The sequence below is a fragment of the Nicotiana tomentosiformis genome, chromosome 5 (assembly GCF_000390325.3).
Source record: "Nicotiana tomentosiformis chromosome 5, ASM39032v3, whole genome shotgun sequence".
In the NCBI taxonomy this organism is placed as follows: domain Eukaryota; kingdom Viridiplantae; phylum Streptophyta; class Magnoliopsida; order Solanales; family Solanaceae; genus Nicotiana; species Nicotiana tomentosiformis.
In genome coordinates, this window is record NC_090816.1 from 122,744,140 (window position 1) to 122,768,530 (window position 24,391).

The 24,391-nt window shown below is 37.5% G+C and overlaps 2 protein-coding genes across 2 annotated transcripts; both read right to left on the minus strand.

Moving 5' to 3' along the window:
- Nucleotides 1-1,954: 1,954 nt before the first annotated feature.
- LOC104120302 (bark storage protein A-like) lies at nucleotides 1,955-4,271 on the minus strand. The gene is made up of 6 exons (XM_009632045.4): nucleotides 3,965-4,271; nucleotides 3,641-3,708; nucleotides 3,143-3,298; nucleotides 2,833-3,039; nucleotides 2,530-2,709; nucleotides 1,955-2,285 (listed from the first exon to the last, which is right to left on the minus strand). Exons 1-6 carry the CDS (start codon nucleotides 4,206-4,208, stop codon nucleotides 2,109-2,111), a joined length of 1,032 nt encoding a protein of 343 aa, XP_009630340.1. The 5' UTR covers nucleotides 4,209-4,271; the 3' UTR covers nucleotides 1,955-2,108.
- A 12,671-nt stretch (nucleotides 4,272-16,942) lies between these two features.
- On the minus strand, nucleotides 16,943-24,353 carry LOC138893095 (uncharacterized). Its single transcript, XM_070176866.1, has 2 exons — nucleotides 24,264-24,353; nucleotides 16,943-17,353 (listed from the first exon to the last, which is right to left on the minus strand). Exons 1-2 carry the CDS (start codon nucleotides 24,351-24,353, stop codon nucleotides 16,943-16,945), a joined length of 501 nt encoding a protein of 166 aa, XP_070032967.1.
- Nucleotides 24,354-24,391: the final 38 nt, after the last annotated feature.

Sequence of the window (24,391 nt, forward strand, 5' to 3'; positions counted from 1 at the left end):
CCGTTTGGTGGTGGGTCTGTAGTAGTAGTTCCGACGATGACATTAAGAGTATTAGCTATTGGGCTAGCCGTTACCCGATCGTTAGTAGCTTTGGGGGAGAGGCAGATGAGTTGTCGATATCTCCTTTGTTTGGTTAGGTGGGTCTGGTTGGGGAGTGGGGTCTGCAGAATTGTTTGACATCTAGAGAGAAGGGAGAGAGATTTTAGAGAGGAAAAAGAATTGTAATTTGGACAGCTAATTTGCAGCATTGAGAGGTACAAGAGGACCACCTAATTTAATTCTCTACGTCCTCTACTAGGAAAGAAAAACGAGTATAATTTTAACCCTATGAGAATAACGTAACTAACCTAGTTTGCCTATTAGGGAAAAACTCCTCAGTTTTCTTACACCAATTTTTAATTATTCTTCAACAAAATCGAGTGTACCCCCACCTGATTATCAATTCCTTTGATAGATTGCGTTTTGCAATATCTAGTTCAGGAAAATCACTTGTTTCATTTGGTTTTATAGGTGTAAAGATAGGAGATCAGCGAGTTATGAAGATTGACAAATCATACTTAAATAATAGTAATCAGATGATATAGAGAAATATATTAATTACACAATACACAGAATAATTTATGTGATTAATATTCCCACATGTGAAAGAAATGGGAAATTGTGGGCATGAACCCCAGAAGCAACTTTCACTGCCCCATCAAGTCGTCAAAAGGCACCCCAAAATATGGCAGGCCAAATCATTAAGATAGGTAGTTTTAAATGAAATTTAGAGAATTGTAAACTTTTAAGTTTTGAAAACGCCAAAATCAAGTCCAAGTCACCAACAAATATCGACAATCATGTCTGAGCAAATTGGTTTGGATTGTGACATCTCCATCGGACACAAAAATATTTATTATAAAAATTTATCCGTATTCGATATTTATATCAAATCAGTAAATATAAAAATGTGTTTTGCATACATATAATATTACTTAACTATGATAAGTAGTAAGTATTTTTTTCTCTAGGTTATAACTATTAGGTTAAATTGTTTGATTTAAGGTAAACAATGAGTGTGCAAAAGTTTTTACCAAAATATTATTGCTATTTCCCTATTGCCCAATTAAAAAATACTTTTAAGAAATGGAAGATAAAAACACAGCCATTGATAACGAGAAGTCCCACTAAGTGAACTAGAGAAGCTTTCGAAGTGTTGTTCCAAACTCCACGTGCTACATTCTTCCTCACTATTTTCAATAATTTATAATTATTTTTTTCCCTTTAGTTACAAAACCACCCAATTTTATTTTACTTTGTTAATTTACCTTTGAATTCACGTGTTCAGTACTTTCATACCACTCAACTCTTTCAAAATAATATTTCTACATAAACAATGATGAAGGAATTCTTTTTTTTTTTTTGAAAAAATTACAAATAGATAAGTAAATCCGATCCTTCTCTCATTAGCCTTCGTACTCTTCTTATTTTGAATTTCTTTTAGTTTCTTTTGTATTTTATGTTGTTATTTATCCTTTGAGTTTGCAAAAAGCTTCGAAGAATTTGAATAAATGATAGTACGATTGGGTTTATGATATAAAAGAAACATAAGGGAAAATTGTTTGTTTGAGATTAAATTGTAGCTTTGGTTCACAATATTTGACAAAAGGGAGCTCTATGAATTACATGAAACTATAGGGTACGTAGTTTACAAGTTGAAAATTTAGTTGTAGTTGCTCATCATTGATACATCCATTTATGAAATGACCATGTTCTCTCTTTATTAGTTAATCTTAGTCAAAGATCCAGCAAATCACATATTTAGTCAAAGATGAAAGATCCAATCAATCACTTATTCTAATTGAAAATGTTGAATAATGGGATCAGTTCCTAGTTGTTTGAGCTCGTAAATACCATCAAATATTCATCTTTGGAATAAATGATATTCACGTATTCAGAATTAAGAGTCAGTAAGTTTCGAATCGAATAAGTGTGATCTTTTTATACATATATATTTGGATATTTTTCACATATGCATACATAGTTCGACCTAAGATAGTAAATTCAATTAGACGCACAAATCTCGTCCTAAATCTGTCTTACGAAATATTCTAGTTGTTATTAACATGCTAGAATTTGGAAATATAGTTTCCTGGAAGTGACTTGACAAAACGAATAACAACTTTGGCTGTGTTTAGAGCAGCTAAAGGTCCAAATAATCTAATTGTGTTGTCTCCTTCTTGTGTCCCTGCTAAATCTGATACTCCACGAATTACGATAACTGGGTAGCCATTTGACAAGCATGTCTGCACAAAATCACCAAAACAGAGCTATTAGTTCAAATTAAAAGAGCTATTAGTTCAAATTAAAAGAGCTATCGCACCCGTATTAGATTCTTCAAAATGCAGGAGAATCTGACGTGTACTAGTCGGCACATTTAAAAAGTCCAAACAACATAATATAACTATCTTATAGGTGTCAGGTGACCTGATAATATAAAGAATCTTATTACATTATCTTGTATAAAAGTTAGAAGGAAAAGCAAATTACCATTACAACAGCTGAGCTCTCCATGTCAAGTGATGTAACCCCAAAAGTTTTGAAAAGGAAATCTGTGTAAGCTGCATTGTCAATGAAAAAGTTTGAAGTTGCCCCCTTAAGTCCAACAACTAATTTAGGCTTTTGGGGAAGACACAAAGTTGAATTTGCACACTGCTCCAGTTTCATCCCCTGTTATTGGATCCAAACACATTACAATCATACCAAATAGAAAATCGATCTGCCTCTAATTGCTGAACATAGTTACTCGATATCAGTACTGGTATAACAATATAATTGAAGTCCATCACTTACCTGTAAGTGAGAGGCTACGTGAAGCCAATTCTTGGTTATATTAAACCAAACTGGTCTCTGAGGTACATTAACCTCCCCTGAAGTTGAATAAAACTGCTCAGTGCTATACCCAACACGCCCCAACTTGTTATCCCCTCCTTTTGGTGCATTATAATTCTTGAAATCAAATTGAGCAAAATCATTTGGTTCCAAAGTTGCATTTGGTTTCTGTCCAAACACACAATTTATGTGAGCCAACTATAATGTCAGTGGGAAAAAAAATTAAAAAAATATTGGTTTGTTTAAAGGATTAAAAGTTAGTAAGATTTACCAGCCAATCCCAGAGCCCAGTTTGTGCAACTTGATATGGGATTGTGACATCTCCAATGTGCATAGAACTGTTGGCATTACCAGAAATACCAAAATGGATTACTCCTTTTATGTCAAACAGATCCAACATCTGCTGTGTTGCTGCTGCTGCATTCACCTAAGGATAAGCCAATCAACTATTTTATCAAATCTTTGCAAAATGGTACTACAGTAACTTTACTCTTACTTTCCCTTATTTTTTCTTTATACATTCGCAATATTCAAAAACTCACTCGCCTGACTATTCAAGATTCGAGCCGGATAGATGCACTAAGATAGTAAAAAGGTAAAAATCGAGACATCTGATTGATATATTCTAACTATCCCATCATGCCCATAGGTGGTCTTTTACTTCTCTCTTATCATCAACGAGTGGTCAAGAATAGCAGCACAATTATTTTTTAAAGAAAGGACAATATTATCATTTGACTTGAAAAGAAAGATCTCAGAATTTTTTTACCAATCCAACTCCACATTTCACATAAATGACTTTCTTTCCTGCAACCTTCCCAATCTGGAAACGTCTACCTGCAAGAATGATTCTTAAGTCAGTCTTAATTCTGGAAATTAACATAAGTTAAAGCCAAAGAAACCAAGAATATTTTGAAGTAAATCAAGGAGCTAGAGACTGCATAAGCGAATCCAAGATCTTGAGTAGGTGAATCCAGAATAAATCTAACTTTATTATATGTATATATTTCAACTTTTTTCCCCTTCACATTTATATATAATTAAAGCAGAAAAGTAATGAGTTCAGTTGAATCCACAAAAACATTACAGTTACCTGATAAATCAACAAAGGGGTGTCTAGGATCAGGCCTAAAGACACCAGTACTAAAGAAAGCTTCTTCTTCTGGTGCATAGACTGTGACAAGACCAAGAAAAGGGCCATTTTTATTCACACTTTTAATAACTTTTAAAGAATTCAACCTTTCTAATGGAACTGCTTGTGCAGAAAACACAAGTAAAGGGATGAATGCCAAAGCAAATATCAGAGAAAATGGAAAGACTACTTGTTTTGCAGCCATATTGTGAACTGTAGCAAGTTTTGGTTCATGCTACCAGTATAACCAAGTTCATTTATATACGCAACAATTCACAAAAAGGTACACAGAAAAATTGATATAAAATCACCCGACAGGTTTCTGTTCATCATACTTTTATAATATATTCTCAAGTTTCACGTTTTAATTAATTCGAATATGCATTCCATTTTCTGTAGCTACAATGTACCACGTGTAGTTTTTTATTGAATAACAAAATGAAGCATATTCGAGATTTGAAATTTATGAATTTTTATAACAGCATCATGTTAATACTTAAAACTAACTATATATATATATATAGTTAGTGCAAAAACTATTTTGTTCATGTGAACGGGTGGTCAACATGCTATATTCATCCCTACGGAGGTAAACATAGTCATGCTACTAGGTAAAGTTAGTTGACTCTATAATATGCAATAATAGATAAAAAATCTAAAGCAGGATCTTGTTTTATATTTTTATTATTCTCCACCTACTTCACGTTGTTTTCTCAATTATTTGGAGTTACATATGCTACTATGTATTTTTATAGAATAACAACATGGGGAATGATTTCGTAATATGAGTAATATATTACTTATGTCCCACTTTATAAGGCTTGCCTTTTCTTTTTGGAACATCATAAATGTAAAATTTTTAAAACTTGACGTGATATTTTCCTAAGGTATTTTAAATATTTTAAAAAAAAGATTAGATCTAAGATATACTAGTTGACAGTCTTTTGAAGATAACTTTAATTCAGTCACCCAGTTTTGACGCGTTTCTGTTAAATAAAAAAGTAAATTTCTTTTTTGATAGTTGTCTCTTGCTTTATTACCATTTAATTTAACTATTGCATTTATTTTTCTTGTTGTAGGACTATGGAATTAATTTGGTAAGGTATGAAAGATCATTCAGAAGCACACAGTTTTATCAAACTAACTTTTTAACAATGATTCTAATAATTTCTTCCATTAATACTAATGTAGTGCATAACTCAAATTAACATCTGAAACATCGTTTTTAAATCAAACGTCATATAAAATTAGATAATTAATGAGATGGGTAGAGTTTTTGTGTGCATATATACTACAGTTGGAAATATTAATGGGTTTATCAAGGGCCATGTGGTGGACACTAATTACCTAACACCCATAATTTTATAAAAGTAATTATTCACCTAATACCATGTTTTATTCCCTTGTAATATGAGAATCTTTGGCTTAATTAGCCCATTTGATGACATTGAATTTACATTCAGAACCAGCAAATTGACAAAATAGAAAGGAGATGATTGAGAAAATTATGTTTTTCTGTATTGAATTAATTCTGCACCGTACAGATTGTGTTATATACAGCAAGAATGGAATCTATAAATAACGGCCTATGCTGCGTGTTCATAGACTATTAGCTCACCTATAACAAACTAGAAGATAAATACAAAAACAGAAATAATATTTACAACCTAATTTCTAAAACATACTCTTTCCACAGTCTTCTAATAGGCCCAAAACGAAAGTGGCTCAAGACGAAATAAAACAGCTGGAGCCCAAAACTTTACAAACACAGATATTGTAGTGACCTTCCAAGGTTTTAGACATAACATCCTGTTTGGTCCAAATCTAACCTAACCTCTTTTCTTCTTTAGAAGCTTCGAGATCGATTGGAAAACTCCATCGTTAACGTTTTCATCACCAACCCCCTTCTCAAGTTGGAGAGGGATGAAAGTACTCCCGACCTGCCCAACAATCGGTGATGAATCGGGCTAGTAAGAGATTTTGTGAACAAATCGACGAGTTGAGAAGAGGAGCAAACAAACGAAAGAGAAATCAAACCCGCCATGAACTGCTGATGAACAAAATGGCAATCAATTTTCACGTGCTTTGTCCTTTCGTGAAAGGCGGGATTTTTAGCTATGTGAATTGCGGCTTAGCTGTCAGAGTGAAGAGGTACCAGAAAAGAGATCGGAATAGACAAATCATCAAAAAGCCTAATTAACCAGGTGAGCTTGACGACCACATACTGAATGGAGCGATACTCAGCTTCTGCAGAGCTTAGAGAGATTGAGGTCTGTTTCTTGGATTTCCAGGAAATAGGGAAAGATCCAAGGGATATGTAGAAACCACTGACATTCTTACGTGATTCTGGGCACGTTCCCCAATCGAATTCACAGAAAGCCAACAATTGATATGAAGGGGAAGAAGACATAAATAGTCCAAGACCAGGGTCCTTAGTAAATATCGAAGAACATAGAGAGTTGTTTCCATGTGAGGTACCCGTGGATCCTGCATATATTGGCTCAAATGCTGCAGAGTGAAGTAAAGGCCTGGCCTTGTATGAGTCAAATAGTTCAATTTGCCCAGTAAGTGTCGATACAAGGTCGGGTCTTTGATAGGAGGACCAGATTTAGCCAAAAATTTGATAGTGGGATCAAGTGGACAAGAAACAGGTGATTTATGAAGGGAATCAAACTTCATCAACATATCAAGAGTGAATTTCCTCTGAGTCAAAATCAGTCCCTCAGATTCACGCAAGACTTCCATTCCAAGAAAATAATATAAGTTGCCAAAGTCTTTTATCCTGAATTCATGATGTAAAAATACTTTCAGAGCATTTAGTTCCTCTAAATTGTTTCCGATCAAGAGTATGTCATCTATACATGTCGCGCCCCATTTTCTCGCGAAAGCGGGTTTCGGCATGTGACAACTCCTTTAAGTAGATATTAAAAGAGAAGAGTCGCCACCTAACGATTTTAAGGTGCGTTAGGGCACCTATTTACAAATAACTCTTATTTAACTAGTCCATGTCATCAAAGATCGGGTAAAGACTCAAATTACCTCAAAGAGAAGGGATTAGGCACTCTTCGAGGTCCATAACTGTAGGTTCCAGCCGAATCTTAAACTATGCGGATTATGTAATTAGTCCAAGTGATCAAATAAACAAAAGAAGATACAGAAGTCGAAGAGTCTTATCATAATACATGAGAATTGGTATAAGTCCTTAATGATTACAAGGATATAACTACATTGGTCTATGTTAATTGACTAAGTGTAAATAATAAGTATATAAAGAAGGGGAGGGGGGGGAGGGATCCTATGTTTTTTAGCCTAAAGGATCACCCCGTGCAACATAAATAATACTTCGCAACTTTTCTTAAGGTAGAGGTTGCTCATATTATTCAGGGCGCAAACTATCATCTCCTGCTACCCAATTACTATGTTGAAGTTGTTACTTAAAGGCGCTCTAATTTAATTCTAAATTGTACCCTATGCGTGCACTACCCGTCCCATGCCTATGGTCCAGGAGGCTTTGGACCTCTATTTGGGTGGTTCAAGACTTTCCCTAGGTTGTTCAAAATAATAAAACTAGGCGACAGTCAAAACAAATAAGACTTCACATAAAGACAATTAAAGGCCCAAGTTAGCCTCCACACATAAAAAATAAATGCACGCGGGCAGTTCAGGCAATATATAGTTTCAGGATCAAAATTTAAAGTCCTATAGGCATGGTTTCTAGGTGATTCTGTATTCCAGTATTGTATATGCATCGTTGCTGTTCTAAATGTCTTAGACGAGGAGGCAATAAACTATTCGCAGACTCAGGATCATTAGTATTAATTCTATAAATAGGCGTCTTAGGCTAGTGACACTGTCCTATAAGCATGATTTCTAAGTTGTTGCGCAATATGCATTGAAAGTTATTAGAGATTGGGAATTACCAGCGTTTGATTCTATAAACATGCTTTCTAGGCGGACAATAGTGTTCTATATGCAAGATTTCCTAACGGTTGATATTTGAACTTGTTGTTATCATACTTATTCCTATAGGGATGCTATCTAGGCGGGGGTGTAATAAAACGGCAGAAGTAGTTGATTAAGAGATTAGTGTCCTATAGTCATGATATCTAGATGGACAGCACACCAAAATAATAAAGCAATTTGATCAATTTATTATTTGAAGTCCTATGGACATGATATCTAGGTTAACAAAAGCATATATTATACATCCTATAGGCATGCTGTCTAAACGCACAGTAATGATATGGAGATCAAGTATGGCGATTACTAGCATGTTTGAAATAGTGTACGAGTATTAGACAAATTAGGTGAGGTGTGTGCAACTCCTATAGACATGATTTCTATTAGCGTGCAGAAGTAGAGCAAGTTGAACAAGATAGGAAATAAAGCAAGTATGCCCTATAGACATGTTCTCTACCCTTTATGCAAGAATAAAACACACCCATTCCCCAATTTTACTAATGCCCCAATTGTTCGTTATTACAAATTACAGGCCCAAGTGGAATAATACAAACTCAAAGATGACAAAATATAGGCTGAAACAAATACAGGCCCCACCAAACAGTATAGGCCCACTATAAAATAACCCAGTAAATTTCTGGGCCTTCAGCAACCTCACCAACCAACAGACCCAAATCCCAGGCTCACAAGAACAGTATAATCTTCCTGAATCCAATGCCTAGATCCAACAACACATATGGCCCAACACCAGGCCTAACAAATAACTTACTTAGCCAAACGGATGCCAAACTTAAACACACATGTGACAAACCACTCAGGAAATTGATTAAACAACCTTTCACACTTAACTCCTAAAGTTGTGATAGACAACAGTTCTAGCCAAAGCACATAAACAAGATCACATGAAACACGACAAGATCACAAGGCAGGTTCATGCTTGCATTCTCAGAAACAAAGCTAAAATAATAGGACTGACCATCATGGGGTAGTGAACTACTCCAAAGAGTTTTAAAGAGTAAAATGATTCAGAATTAGCCTAAAGAAACTTTAGACACAAGATTTAAACATAAAAATCCAATAGGGTCATAGGCAAAAACAGGTAGAGCATAGCCTTCACATGTAAGTTTTAACAGGGAGGTCTAGTGAAAAACAACATAACAGAACAAGTTCCTGCTCGAGAAATCACTTAGCTGAGAGTGAGGAAACTTCAACATGCTAAGCATCAGTTATAACACCAAAAACTTAGAGTAAACAAACAAAAAAAAGGTCAACTCCACATCAATAGGAAAGACAAGCATCTGACCTTGTACTAATTAGCCAAGTATAGGAGACAAGGCTGGTTATGAGATTTACTCTAAAGGTCTCACTAATATTAAAGAACAAAGGATTGAGCAAGTCGAGAAAACACATAATAGAGTTACAAATAGCACAGGAACAAAATCACAGCTAACAATAGAACTCTAGAAAGTTAAAAGTTGGGCAGGAATGTCTCAACAGGAATTAGAACACATTCTGGGCATAAGTTGGTTATCATGATAGTACAGAACAAGGCAAGAAGTCAAACTCAGAATAAGCAACAGGTATAAGTAACAAACTATTCATAAACATAATGATTAGAAATCATTCAGGTTTGACACAATTAAGGCTAGCATATTAGGCTACGCATTTAGGCCTGACTTACAGAGAAATAACAAATTAGGCATAAAGGATTCAACATAAAGAGAGAAATTTCGAGCAAGAACATAGTCTCACAAAGGAGTTTCAGTGTAAGAAATCAAACAAAGTTCAACAACCATCAATTAGGTTTCAATTACGAATCAGGCAAGCATCATGAATCAACTTAGCTATCCACATATGAGTTAAAATCATAGAATTGAAACTAGTGGAGCTACAGAGTAGTACTAAAATAGGCAGAATGTCATAATATCAAAATTAACTCAGTGAAATAACACTAATGCACATGACATAAGCAAAAACAGAAAGGAGTAGAATTACGAGGGTACATGGCACTAACCAGTTGCAAACAAACGAGTAAAGAAGGAAGAACCCAAAATCTCAAGAGTGGCATCGATTGCAGGAGAGTAATGAGAAACCCCTAATCTCAAGTGCTTCAGAGTTCACAAGAGCCTCGAAATAGACCCTGAGCAGTGCTTGCACTAGAGAGAGGTTGACAGAATACGGTGACCTTGATTTTCAGCCGACCAAGAGCTTAGTTTCAGTATAGAATAAATGAGAGGGAGAGTATAATTCTTATAGTGATTCCCAGTCCATCCTAAGGGGAAATTCGGGAGGGGTTATAGAGTGGTAGAATCAATCAAGTAAATAAGGAAAGAAATTAAGTAAACACGAACAAAAAGAGTAAAATCTCGCATGCAAGTCAGTAAAGTAATCGGAAAGGAAAGAAATCAAACTCCAAACTCTAGTTAGGGTTTAATACTCAAAAATTGGCCAACTGATATGAAGAATCAGGCCTTTGTTCATGTATATGGACAAGATATTGTCCAAATCTCCAAGATTGAGGTTGATTCCCGTCCGATATAGAGATGTTATTTGCCAAAATTGGGAAAATACCTAAGTAATACCATAACCGTGTGACCAATAGCACAGAAATCCAGATATGGTAAGTAAATAATGGTAGAATCCCATTATCAAAGTGATTAGGAGAGGGAGTCAAGGGAGAGGCGGCTAGGGTTCTTCAGAAGAGAGAAGGGGAGGGTTGAGAGCATTTAAGGGCGGCAGACGGGTTGAGAATGAGGCCAGGGTTGTGGGCTGGGGTAATTATAAATGAGGTAATAGTTGTGGGTTGTTGATCTTGAGAGATCAACGGCTGATATTTTAAAGGGTATACGGGAGAGTCGCTTAATGGGTCGCGATCGGGTCAATTACAGGGTTGTTTGGATTGGGCTAAGGTGTGGGTGTTTATTGAATTGGTCCGGAATTGGCTCTAAATTTGGGCTATAAATTAAATACACGAAATTGTTTAAATAAAATAAATAATAAAAAATAAAATATTACTTATGCAATAAAATAATTAAAAATAATAACTTAACCTTATAAAAAATATAAAAATACTATTTTAGCATGAATAATATAATAATTATAATTATGCATAACGTATAGGCTATTATTACAAAATTATGTAAATAGCTTAAAAATACCAATATAATTATATGAAATAAAATGACCAAAGAGAAGACTGCCTGCTACAGTAACACGTAGCGGTGATATGGCCACTGTTCCGTCGTCCACCTGTGAAAATCCACCGGACCACCGCCAAAATGAGCGCCTTATAAATGTGCACCCACCCCCAAGAAACCCCATTCCAAAACAATATCCCAGTCGCAACAGATCTCAAAAATGGCACTGCGATCACTGTTTATCAAAATCGCCTAGGAGCTTCTGAAACTTCCCAAGTGATTTCTGGGTCAAATTTGAAAATTCCAAGCCGTGGAGATTGTTCTACATCATCAGGCACACCTCTCCGCCAAATTTCAGGCAATTCCACCGTGGGAGTCATCTTCTCCGAGGAGCTGCAAATCGCTGGTGAAATAGAGATGGACGGAAATGGAGTTCCAGCTGTCCAAATGGAAAAAGCTCAGTACCAATCTCTTCGCCTTGATGAGGAGAACATGTTTGCATCATCAATTGCACATGGGTATCAACCAATTGTATCAATTTTGTAATCGAAGACCACTGATAGTCGAAGCTCACCTAGTGTTCGACGAAATGTAAATTCCACTTCTGGGCTAAATTGTGCTCAACCACCAATTGGAAATCCTTCTATGACACCGAAGGAACAAGTATGCAAAGTTTCAAGTCAATTTAACATGGAAATTGATTACCCTGATCAATTGAAAAGCCCAGAACTGCTCCAGTTGGTCGGGCATGGTGTTCCGGTATACCAATTGTCACAAAACCAATGCCAAACGACTCCTGATGTCCAGGAGATTGTTTCCCACCCTCAAACCCAATTTCTATTGAGCCAATCTCCACAACATTACAAAAAGGTATTTTTGCAGACATGAGTTCATCAGGTGTTCGACTGTCACGACCCCAAATTCCCTCTGTAAGATGTCGTGATGGCACCTAGTCTCTAAGACTAGGTAAGCCTATCAATGCGGAATAATAATAAATATCTGAAATAAATAAACTACAATTCAAACAATTTCAACTCCCAAAACCTGGCAGAAATAAGTCATAAGCTTCTAAGAATTTATTCTCTATATCTCTATACATCAAAGTCTAAAGCAAATAAGGAAGACAACATAGTAAGATAGAAGGGGACTACGGAGTCTGCGGACGCTGGCACATATACCTCGAAGTCTCCTCGTACAGCTAGTTTACTAATGCATGGTCTGATAAGATGTACCTGGATCTGCACAAAAAGATGTGCAGAAGCGTAGTATGAGTACACCACAGCGGTACCCAGTAAGTGCCAAGCCTAACCTCGGTAGAGTAGTGACGAGATCAGGTCAGGCCCTACTGGAGAATACATAATGGCATGGTAAAATGTTTAAAGAATATTATAAGATAAAATGACAATGGAAATGAATCAAGTAGTATGTCACATTTAATTACATCAAATAATGGCAAATAAATACCTCGTGGAAACAAAACAGAATTCTTTTCAACTTGAAGAAAATCACAACAATAATCAAAGGCAACTGCGGACATAAATCAATATCAACAAGGGAACTCCTGAGGTACCGCCTCGTAGTCCCAAATCATAAACAAATTCACAATATCTCATTTCCTTATCTCACCGCGGGAGCCTTCACAATTTATTTTAAAGAAAACATTTTTCCCGAAATAGCATCCCGCGTTTTAGCCATCCTTATCACACCGCATGACTTCTAGTAGTTCCCCCTACTAGCCACGCGTATCAAGCCACCCTTATCTCACTGCATGCGTTTCAATACCCAGACCTTATACCACCACATGCGTATCAATATCACATTATATCACAATTTGCACCTCAGGTGCTCAAATAATTTAACTTGCCAAAATAATTCATCAAAAATATTGTTCCACAATAAAGAGCTCATGACTCATGTCAAAATAACTCAACAATAATATTTTTCCACAATAAAGAGCTCACGGCTCATGTCAAAATAATTCAACAATAATATTTTTTTCACAAAAAAGAGCTCACGGCTCATGTCAAAATAATTCAATAATAATATTTTTTCACAATAAAGAGCTCACTTCTCCATCACAATAAGTACGAAAATCTTACAAAAATATTCAGGAGTAAATAATTCAGGAAAATAATATTTCAAAATCTTTAATACGTTGCTTCAATATAAAGTTTAAAAATGTCAAATAATTCATATTAATAATATTTAATTTTAATAAAATCAACCTTCAAATAATGCAAAGAATAAAAGAAACCAAGTTCCAACTAAACAGATAAAACAATCAGCAGGAAAAGGTCAAGCAAATTTAAAAATATAAACATTAAATCAATAATGAAGAATATAACAAAATGAAATAATTTAATTAATGCGCAACAATGATCTACACAATTTAAAACATAATCTTTCACATTTATCCCATGTACACACTCGTTACCTCGTGTACATGACTTTTCACACATTACAATTATCAATCCTAAGGGAATTTCCCCCACACATAGTTAGACAAGTCACTTACCTTGACTTGCTCCAATTTAACCAAGTATTATGCTTTTTCCTCGATTTTTCTAACTCTGATCGACTCATATCTAGTCATAATTAATTCGATACAGTCAACAAAATTTATAGGAATCAATTTCATAAGAAAATATTATACTTTTCAATAAAAATCCGAAATTAGCTCAAAAATTATCCGTGGGGCCCACATCTTGGAAATCCGGCGAAACTTACAAAATCCGACAACCAATTCAATTACGAGTTCAACCATACCAGTTTCACTCATATCGGACTCCGGATCGACACCGAAATCGCAAAAATTCGTTTATATGAGATTTCTATAATTTTCCCAAATTTCTATCTCAAAACACTAATTAAATGGTGAAAACAATGATGTATTCGTGTATATTGACCAAATCCGAGTTAGAATCACTTACCCAAATATTTTTCCTTGAAAATATATCAAAATCGCCTCTTCTCAAGCTCCAATTCGTCAAAAAGGCAAATGGGACGAAGTCCCCTGTTTTTATAACTTAAAGATTTGTCTGGGACCGCGATTTGTCAGGGACCTCGATTTTGTTAGGGACCACCATTTGTCAGGGACCTCGATTGTCAGGGACCTCGATTTGTCAGGGACCTCGATTTTGTCAGGGACCTCGATTTTGTCAAGGACCTCGATTGTCAGGGACCTCGATTGTCAGGGACCTCGATTTGTGAGGGACCTCGATTTGGTCAGGGATCTCGATTTTGTCAGGGACCTCGATTTGTCAGGGACCTCAATTGTCAGGTACCTCGATTTTGTTGTGTCAGGGACCTCGATTTTGGCAGGCAGTCCGAGTTTTGACAGCATTTCCAGCAAAAAAATTGCAGCAGCTTTTGTAGCACCTCGATTTTGTCAGGGACCTCGATTTGTCTGGGACCTCGATTTTGTCAAGTACCTCGATTGTCAGGGACCTCGATTGTCAGGGACCTCGATTTGTCATGGACCTCGATTTGTCAGGGACCTCGATTTGGTCAGGGACCTCGATTTGGTCAGGGATCTCGATTTTTGTCAGGGACCTCGATTTTGTCAGGGACCTCGATTTTGTCAGGGACCTCGATTATCAGGGACCTCGATTTTGTCAGGGACCTCAATTTTGGCAGGTAGTCCGAGTTTTGACAGCATTTCCAGCAAAAAAATTGCAGCAGCTTTTGCAGCAGCTATGTCCCATTTTTGATCCGTTAACCATCCGAAACTCACCAGAGGCCCTCGGGACCTCAACCTAATACACCAACAAGTCCTAAAACATCATACAAACTTATTTTAAACCTCAAATCACATTAAACAACGCTAAAATCACGAATCATGCTCCAATTCAATCTTAATGAAACTTAGAATTTCCAACTTCTACATCGATGTCGAAACCTATCAAATCAAGTCCGATTGACCTCAAATTTTGCACCCAAGTCATAAATGACATAACGGAGCTGTGAAAATTTTCAAAACTGGATTATGACCCTGATATCAAAAAGTCAACTCCTCGGTCAAACTTCTAAACTTTAAATTCTTATTTTAGCCGTTTCAAGCCTAATTTCACTACAGACTTCCAAATAAAATTCCGATCATGCTCCTAAGTCCAAAATCACCGTGCGGAGCTGTTGGAATCATCAAAATTCTATTCCGGGATCGTTTGCACAAAATTCGACATCCAGTCACTATTTGAACTTAAACTTTTAACTTTTCATCAAAATTCCATATCTCGGACTAGGGACCTCAGAATTTGATTTCGGGCATACGCCCAAGTCCCAATTCACGATACGGACCTACCGAAACTGTCAAAACACTGATTCGAGTCCGGTTGCTCAAAATATTGACCAAAGTCAACTCAGTTGAGTTTTAAACCTCTAATTCACATTTTAATCCATTTTTCACCTGAAAACTTTTCGAAAAATTTTACGGACTGCACACGTAAGTCGAGGAATGATAAATAGTGCTTTTCGAGGTCCTAGAACAAAAAATTAATTATTAAATTTAAAGATGACATTTTGGGTCATCACATTCTCCACCTCTAAAATAAACGTTCGTCCTCGAACGGAGTTAGAAAAAAGTACCTGAGCTGGTGAATAAGTGTGGATAACGGCTGCGTATATCAAGCTCGGTCTCCCAAGTCACCTCCTCGACTGGATGACCCCTCCACTGAACCTTCATGGAAGCAATGTTCCTTGACCTCAGCTTTCGAACCCGCCTATCTAAAATAGCCACTGGTTCCTCAACTTTAGATAGATCCTTGTCCAACTGAACCGAACTGAAGTCTAACACATGAGACGGATCCCCGTGATATTTCCGAAGCATAGAAACATGGAATACCGGATGAACTGCAGAGAGACTAGGTGGTAGCGCAAGTCTGTAATCCACCTCTCCAACTCTTTCAAGAATCTCAAAAGGCCTAATATACCTAGGGCTTAACTTGCCCTTCTTCCCGAACCTCATCACACTCTTCATAGGCGAAACCCGGAGCAGTACCCGCTCACCAACCATGAATGCAACATCACGAACCTTTCGATCCGCATAACCCTTCTGTGTAGATTGGGCTGTACAAAGTCGATCTTGAATCAACTTAACCTTTTCTAAGGCATCCTGAACCAAGTATGTACCCAAAAGTCTAGCCTCGCCTGGTTCGAACCAACCCACTGGAGACCGGCACCGCCTACCATACAAAGCCTCATACGGAGCCATTTGAATGCTTGACTGGTAACTGTTGTTGTAAGCAAACTCCGCAAGTGGTAAGAACTGATCCCAAGAACCCCCAAAATCTATCGCACACGCACGAAGCATATCCTCCAGTATCTGAATAGTGTGTTCGGACTGCCTGTCCGTCTGAGGGTGAAATGTTGTACTCAACTCTACCCGAGTACCCAACTTATGCTGTACTGCCCTCCAAAACCGTGAGGTAAATTGTGTACCCTGGTCAGAGATGATAGATACTGGTACACCGTGAAGTCTGACAATCTCGCGAATATATACCTGAGCTAGTTGTTCTGAAGAGTAAGTAGTAATCACAGGAATGAAATGAGCTTATTTGGTCAGCCTATCCACAATCACCTAAACTGCATCAAACTTTCGCTGAGTCTGTGGGAGCCCAACAACGAAATCTATAGTGATATGCTCCCATTTCCATTATGGAATCTCTAACTTCTGAAACAATCCACCCGGTCGTTGATGCTCATATTTCACTTGTTGACAATTTAGACACCGAGCTACATACTCCACTATGTCTTTCTTCATCCGCTTCCACCAATAGTGCTGTCTCAAATCCTGATACACTTTTGCAGCACCCAGATGAATGGAGTACCGCGAACTGTGAGCCTCCTAGAGAATCAACTCACGCAAGCCATCCACATTAGGCACACATAGACTGTCCTGCATCCGCAATACATCGTCATCTCCAATAGTGACTTCCTTGGCATCATCGTACTGAACTGTATCCTTAAGGACAAGCAGATGGGGGTAATCATATTGGCGTTCCCTGATACGATCATAAAGAGAAGACTGAGAAACCATGCAAGCCAAAACTCGACTCGGCTCGGAAACATCCAATCTAACAAACTGGTTGGTCAAGGCCTGAACATCCAAGGCCAAAGGCCTCTCTGCTACCAGTAAATATGCTAAGGTGCCCAAACTTTCTACCTTACGACTCAAGGCATCGACCACTACATTGGCCTTCCCAAGATGATAAAGAATGGTAATATCATAATCCTTAAGCAACTCCAACCACCTCTGCTGCCGCAATTAAGATCATTCTATTTAAATAGATGCTATAGACTTCGGTGATCGGTGTAGACCTCACAATGGACACCGTACTAATAATGCTGCCAAATTTTCAAGGCATGAACAATAGCTGCTAACTCAAGGTCATGGACCAGATAATTCTTCTCATGTACCTTTAATTGTCGGGACACGTGGGAAATCACCCTACCGTCTTACATCAACATTGCGCCGAAACCTATACGCGACACATCATAATACACAGTATAAGACCCTCAATCTATAGGTAATACCAACATTGGGGTTGTAGTCAAAGTTGTCTTGAGCTTTTGGAAGCTCTCCTCACATTCCTCGGTCCATCTGAACGGAGCACCCTTCTGGGTCAATCTGGTCTTAATAGTTGTTCATAATCAATTACAGAATCACCAATTAACTTCATGTTAACAAAAATCTCATTTCAAACTTTCACAATACTGATAACGAGACACGAGGCATGAAGACCTCAAAATTATTTACCCAAATTAATGAGTCACATTTAACGTCACCTGGGCGGGAACCTATCTCGTAGGTTAAAACTCAATAATTACAACACAAATTTGGCAAGTATGCATAGAGGATCTCATATAAGTATTTTCAAATAAGCCTAATAGGCATGACTCCCTATTAGTACTATAGTACAAATTGGATCTCACAAGGGAGAACTTAAACACAAGATTTTTTCTCACAAGGATCTCGTCCTTATATAACTTCCACCGCAGTTCGTAGCCCGGTTTAAACATATCAGTTTATTTTAAAAATACGAGGATCTCGTCCTCAGTTCTGAATCACAAGTAATATGCACATCGTGCTAATCGAAACTTTCCATTTGCTCTTTCTAAATAATTTCCGTTAAACAAAATCATAACATATAATGAACACCACACTGGTAGGGCATATAATTCACAATTTGCAATTAATTATTCGGAATTTACATCAAAACTTACCGAAATGAGTAACAGAAAGCCACATTTAGCCTCGCAGCTCTTATTAGTGACCAACACTAAATGATAGGCGTAGTTATCTCCATAAAATCTCCCAACAAGGGGAAACACATAAGTAGATTATAGAATTATGAAGCTCACTCATAAGTGGAGCACCATAGAAGGACTCGTTTCGATACTGAGAACCGAATCAAGTTAAGAAAATTATTCCTTTATATTATATCAAGGTCGTATCTGTAACGACACCAACTGATGTAGCGACCTCCGCCATACCATAAAAATATATCAACGGCTGGGTCTCCACCTCTAGGACGCCTTCTACCCGCTTGTCCTCCACCCCTAACTAGTCATCTGGGTGGTGTAGTAACAGCAATGGGGCACGTAGCCTGAGTGCTTTGATGAAATATGTCTCTCCCAAGTTTGGGACAATTTTCTCATGATGTGTATAATATCACCGTATTCATAACAACCTGTTTGGGGGTTTGGCTGCCCATATTGAGTCTGTGCCAGATAACTGGAATAACCATTGTAGGAACTCATGTCGGTGATGAATTAAAAGAACTTACTGGAGGACCCCGAGTAATCTGATGTGCGGACTGGGCTGGCCGACTGCTCGGGCCCCTGCCATAATGATTTATACTTGCAGAGTAGAATCCACTAAAACAGAACCTCGAGACGTCTTGGTTTCCTTAGTTTCCTTTTTCCTCACCCCGAACACATTCTAATATCTTGGTAATTTGTACAACTAGCAACAATGAAGTATCTGCTTTTAGCTCCCGAGTTGTACAAAATTTTATGATCATAATGCAGTCCTTGAATGAGTCTGTGAACTCGCCCTCTGGCTGTAGGAAGCAAAGTAAGAGTATGACGGGCTAACTTATTGAACTTGATAGCATATTCTGACACCGTCAATGGTGACCTGATGCAACCATTCATACCCTATGTGCCACGCATTACGGAGAGTCTGGGAAATAAACTCTTTCAAAAGCGTTTCTGAGAACTGAGCCAAGTGGGCGATGTTGCATTGGCTGGTCTGCCCTCTTCATAGGCTTTCCACGAACACCGGTGGAGAATTATCTCTCCCAAGGCAAATTTCTTCTTTTGTTATGCTGACTCAACACTGTTGAGCTGACCCATTTCTTAGCATACTCTTCGATTCTTCTTTGGGGTAATCCTTACCCCTATGTATACACAACGATCACAAAAGTAGAGATCTCCATACAGACAAATCTTGTCACGAACCACAGAGTCCAGACTCTCGTCAACAAGTGTACTTCCTCCGAAGCACCCCAAAATCCGCAACCGTGACATTCACGCTGAGTAGACCTTCTGCAAATTTAGAGTTGTTTCTATAACTCCTTTGGTACTGAAGTACATGATTATTAAGGAGGCGGACATACCGCAAGTCCCGACCTTATCCTCTACAAAATCTCAGGCCTTAAACATGTGTAAATTTTAGGGAACCTTTCAGTACCACATATATACATTTTAGGCCAAAATTGATATAATGCATGACCCCGCAATCCACCCATTGATAGTGGACGTCGTGAAGTCATAGGTCACAATGTCCGATGATCCACAATAATAACCTTCACAGCTCGTATAAATCAATTAGACGCCAATGTCCATTGCACCCCGCACATGATTAACTAGGTGATCTCTCAATATGCCCGCATCTTCAGTCGGAACCACACGTTAAGGAAATGTTTGAGCATCTCTGGCTCCCTCGTAGTCCATCTACGACATCACAAACCGTTGACGCACAACTGATATCGAATGCGCAATGTCATACACGAGTGGATACAAAGGAATATAAGATATATGTTTCAAGCTAAATCAATGCCTCACGATAAGGAATCAAAGAAGTGAATATTTCCTAACAGTTCCATAGCCTCTCGAAGTTAAGTACTGACGTCTCCGTACCGATCCGCAAGACTCTACTAAACCTGCTTGTGACTCATACCACCTATAAACCTAGAGCTCTAATACCAACTTGTCACGACTCCAAATTCCCTCCGTAGGATGTCGTGATGGCACCTAGTCTCTAAGACTAGGTAAGCCTATCAATGCGGAATAATAATAAATATCTGAAATAAATAAACTACAATTCAAACAATTTCAACTCCTAAAACCTGGTAGAAATAAGTCACAAGCTTCAAAGAATTTATTCTCTATGTCTCTATACATCAAAGTCTAAGAAAAATAAGGAAGACAACATAGTAAGATAGAAGGGGACTCCGGAGTCTGCGGACGCTGGCAGATATACCTCGAAGTCTCCTCGTACAGCTAGTTTACTGATGCATGGTCTGATAAGATGTACCTGGATCTGCACAAAACGATGTGCAGAAGCGTAGTATGAGTACACTACAGCGGTACCCAGTAAGTGCCAAGCCTAACCTCGGTAGAGTAGTGACGGGGTCAGGTCAGGCCCTACTGGAGAATAAATAATGGCATGGTAAAATGTTTAAAGAATATTATAAGATAAAATGATAATGGAAATGAATCAAGTAGTATGTCACATTTAATTACATCAAATAATGGCAAATAAATACCTCGTGGAAACAAAACAGAATTCTTTTCAACTTGAAGAAAATCACAACAATAATCAAAGGCAACTGCGGCCATAAATCAATATCAACAAGGGCACTCCCGAGGTACCACCTCGTAGTCCCAAATCATAAACAAATTCACAATATCTCATTTCCTTATCTCATCGCGGGAGCCTTCACAATTTATTTTAAAGAAAACATTTTTTCCGAAATAGCATCCCGCGTTTTAGCCATACTTGTCACACCGCATGACTTCTAGTAGTTACCCCTACTAGCCACGCGTATCAAGCCACCCTTATCTCACCGCATGCGTTTCAATACCCAGACCTTATACCACCACATGCGTATCAATATCACATTATATCACAATTTGCACCTCATGTGCTCAAATAATTTAACTTGCCAAAATAATTCATCAACAATATTGTTCCACAATAAAGAGCTCACGACTCATGTCAAAATAACTCAACAATAATATTTTTTCACAATAAAGAGCTCACTGCTCCATCACAATAATTCAACAATAATATTTTTTCACAATAAAGAGCTCACGGCTCATGTCAAAATAATTCAACAATAATATTTTTTTTACAATAAAGAGCTCACAGCTCATGTCAAAATAATTCAATAATAATATTTTTCACAATAAAGAGCTCACTGCTCCATCACAATAAGTACAAAAATCTTACAAAAATATTCAGGAGTAAATAATTCAGGAAAATAATATTTCAAAATCCTTAATACGTTGCTTCAATATCAAGTTTAAAAATATCAAATACTTTATATTAATAATATTTAATTTAAATAAAATCAACCTTCAAATAATGCAAAGAATAAAAGAAACCAAGTTCCAACTAAACAGATAAAACAATCAGCAGGAAAAGGTCAAGCAAATTTAAAAATATAAACATTAAATCAATAATGAAGAATATAACAAAATAAAATAATTTAATTAATGCGCAACAATGATCTACACAATTTAAAACATAATCTTTCACATTTAGCCCATGTACACACTCGTCACCTCGTATACACGACTTTTCACACATTACAATTATCAATCCTAAGGGAATTTTTCCCACACATTGTTAGACAAGTCACTTACCTCGACTTGCTCCAATTTAATCAAGTATTATGCTTTTTCCTCGATTTTTCTGACTAAGATCGACTCATATCTAGTCATAATTAATTCGATACAGTCAACAAAATTTATAGGAATCAATTTCATAAGAAAATATTACACTTTTCAATAAAAATCCGAAATTAGCTCAAAAATTTCCCGTGGGGCCCACATCTTGGAATCCGGCGAAACTTACAAAATCTGACAACCAATTCAATTACGAGTCTAACCATACTAGTTTCACTCAAATCGGACTCCGGATCGACACCGAAATCTCAAAAATTCGTTTCTATGAGATTTCTATAATTTTCCCAAATTTCTATCTCAAAACACTAATTAAATGGTGAAAACAATGATGTATTCGTGTATATTGACCAAATCCGAGTTAGAATCACTTACCCAAATGTTTTTTCTTGAAAATATATCAAAATCGCCTCTCCTCAAGCTCCAATTCGTCAAAAAGGCAAATGGGACGAAGTCCCCTGTTTTTATAACTTACAGATTTGTGAGGGACCTCTAATTTGTTAGGGACCTCGATTTGTCAGGGGCCTCGATTTTGTCAGGGACCTCCATTTGTCAGGGACCTCGATTTGTCAGGGACCTCGATTTTGTCGGGGACCTCGATTTTGTCAAGGACCTCGATTGTCAGGGACCTCGATTGTCAGGGACCTCGATTTGTCAGGGACCTCGATTTGGTCAGGGACCTCGATTTGGTCAGGGTCCTCGATTTTGTCAGGGACCTTGATTTTGTCAGGGACCTCAATTTGTCAGGGACCTCGATTTTGGCAGGCAGGCCGAGTTTTGACAGCATTTCGAGCAGAAAAATTGCAGCAGCTTTTGCAGCAGCTAAGTCCTACTTTTGATCCGTTAACCATCCGAAACTCACCCGAGGCTCTCGGGACCTCAACCTAATACACCAACAAGTCCTAAAATATCATACAAACTTATTTTAAATCTCAAATCACATCAAACAATGCTAAAATTATGAATCATGCTCCAATTCAATCTTAATGAAACTTAGAATTTCCAACTTCTACATTCGATGTCGAAACCTATCAAATCAAGTCCGATTGACCTCAAATTTTGCACCCAAGTCATAAATGACATAATAGAGCTGTGAAAATTTTCAAAACTGGATTCTGACTCTGATATCAAAAAGTCAACTACTCGGTTAGACTTCTAAACTTTAAATTCTTATTTTAGCCGTTTCAAGCCTAATTTCACTACGGACTTCCAAAGAAAATTCCGATCACGCACCTAAGTCCAAAATCACCATACGGAGCTGTTGGAATCATCAAAATTCTATTCCGGGGTCGTTTGCATAAAATTCGACATCCGGTCACTATTTGAACTTAAACTTTTAACTTTTTATCAAAATTCCATATCTCGGGCTAGGGACCTCGGAATTTGATTTCGGGCATACGCCCAAGTCCCAATTCACGATACGGACCTGTCGGAACTTTCAAAATACTGATCCGAGTCTGTTTGCTCAAAATGTTGACCAAAGTCAACTCAGTTGAGTTTTAAACCTCTAATTCACATTTTAATCCATTTTTCACCTGAAAACTTTTCGAAAATTTTTACGGACTGTGCACGCAAGTCGAAGAATGATAAAATAGTGCTTTTCAAGGTCTTAGAACACAAAATTAATTATTAAATTTAAAGATGGCATTTTGGGTCATCATATCGACGAAATGCGATAGCCACTTCTGCCACTCAATTAGATGATCCAAGCATTGATCAGGTCTCTCACGATGCCCAGGAAATTACTCGCCAAAAATATTTACAAGAAATAACTCAAAAAGTTGATGGCCAAACCTTACCTTCTCCTTCAGTGCATCAGGTAGTCAACACTAGTGATCAAGATTTCCAGCAGTCCCAAAACTACTCCCAGGCAATTCAAACAATCCTTGTTACCCCCTACTAAAGCTGCTAATATAGAAGTTACGTTAGCAGCAAACCAAAACCATAGAGACCAAGCTAATCCTCTATCACCAGTTGTCCAAATGGTCGACAATGGTAGCAATTCCACCCATGTTGCCCTCTCTCCAAGCTCCTATTAAAGTTTTCTCCAATTTTGAGAAGCCAAAACACCCCAAGAAAAACTACAAACCTCCAGCTAAAACTGCAGAAGTTCCTCCACCTGCATAACCATCAGTGCAATCCCTTCCAACCACTAATAGCACCACTCAGCTTACTAACCCCAACATGAAAACCAAAGCTTTGGAAAATTCACCTCCCCCTCCTCCTCCAACTATTACTTAATCTTATGTTACCAGATTGAGAGCTAGACATGAAGTTGAAATTGCCCCAATCCAGTTCACTCCACCAATCATTACAACAAAACAAGTTAAGCATGCTGTCATTTTCAAAAAGGAGGATTACGTGATTAAATTTGCTGACA

What these genes read in the sequence shown, in the direction of transcription:
- LOC104120302 (XM_009632045.4), bottom strand. Translation starts at nt 4,208, where the DNA reads ATGGCTGCAAAACAAGTAGTCTTTCCATTTTCTCTGATATTTGCTTTG. An exon ending in CCCCTTTGTTGATTTATCAG is followed by an intron (nt 3,709 to 3,964) that starts GTAACTGTAATG and finishes TCATTCTTGCAG; the next exon opens with GTAGACGTTTCCAGATTGGG. An exon ending in AGAGCTCAGCTGTTGTAATG is followed by an intron (nt 2,286 to 2,529) that starts GTAATTTGCTTT and finishes GATTTTGTGCAG; the next exon opens with ACATGCTTGTCAAATGGCTA.
- LOC138893095 (XM_070176866.1), bottom strand. Translation starts at nt 24,353, where the DNA reads ATGACAGCATGCTTAACTTGTTTTGTTGTAATGATTGGTGGAGTGAAC. An exon ending in CATGTCTAGCTCTCAATCTG is followed by an intron (nt 17,354 to 24,263) that starts GTAACATAAGAT and finishes TAATTGCGGCAG; the next exon opens with CAGAGGTGGTTGGAGTTGCT.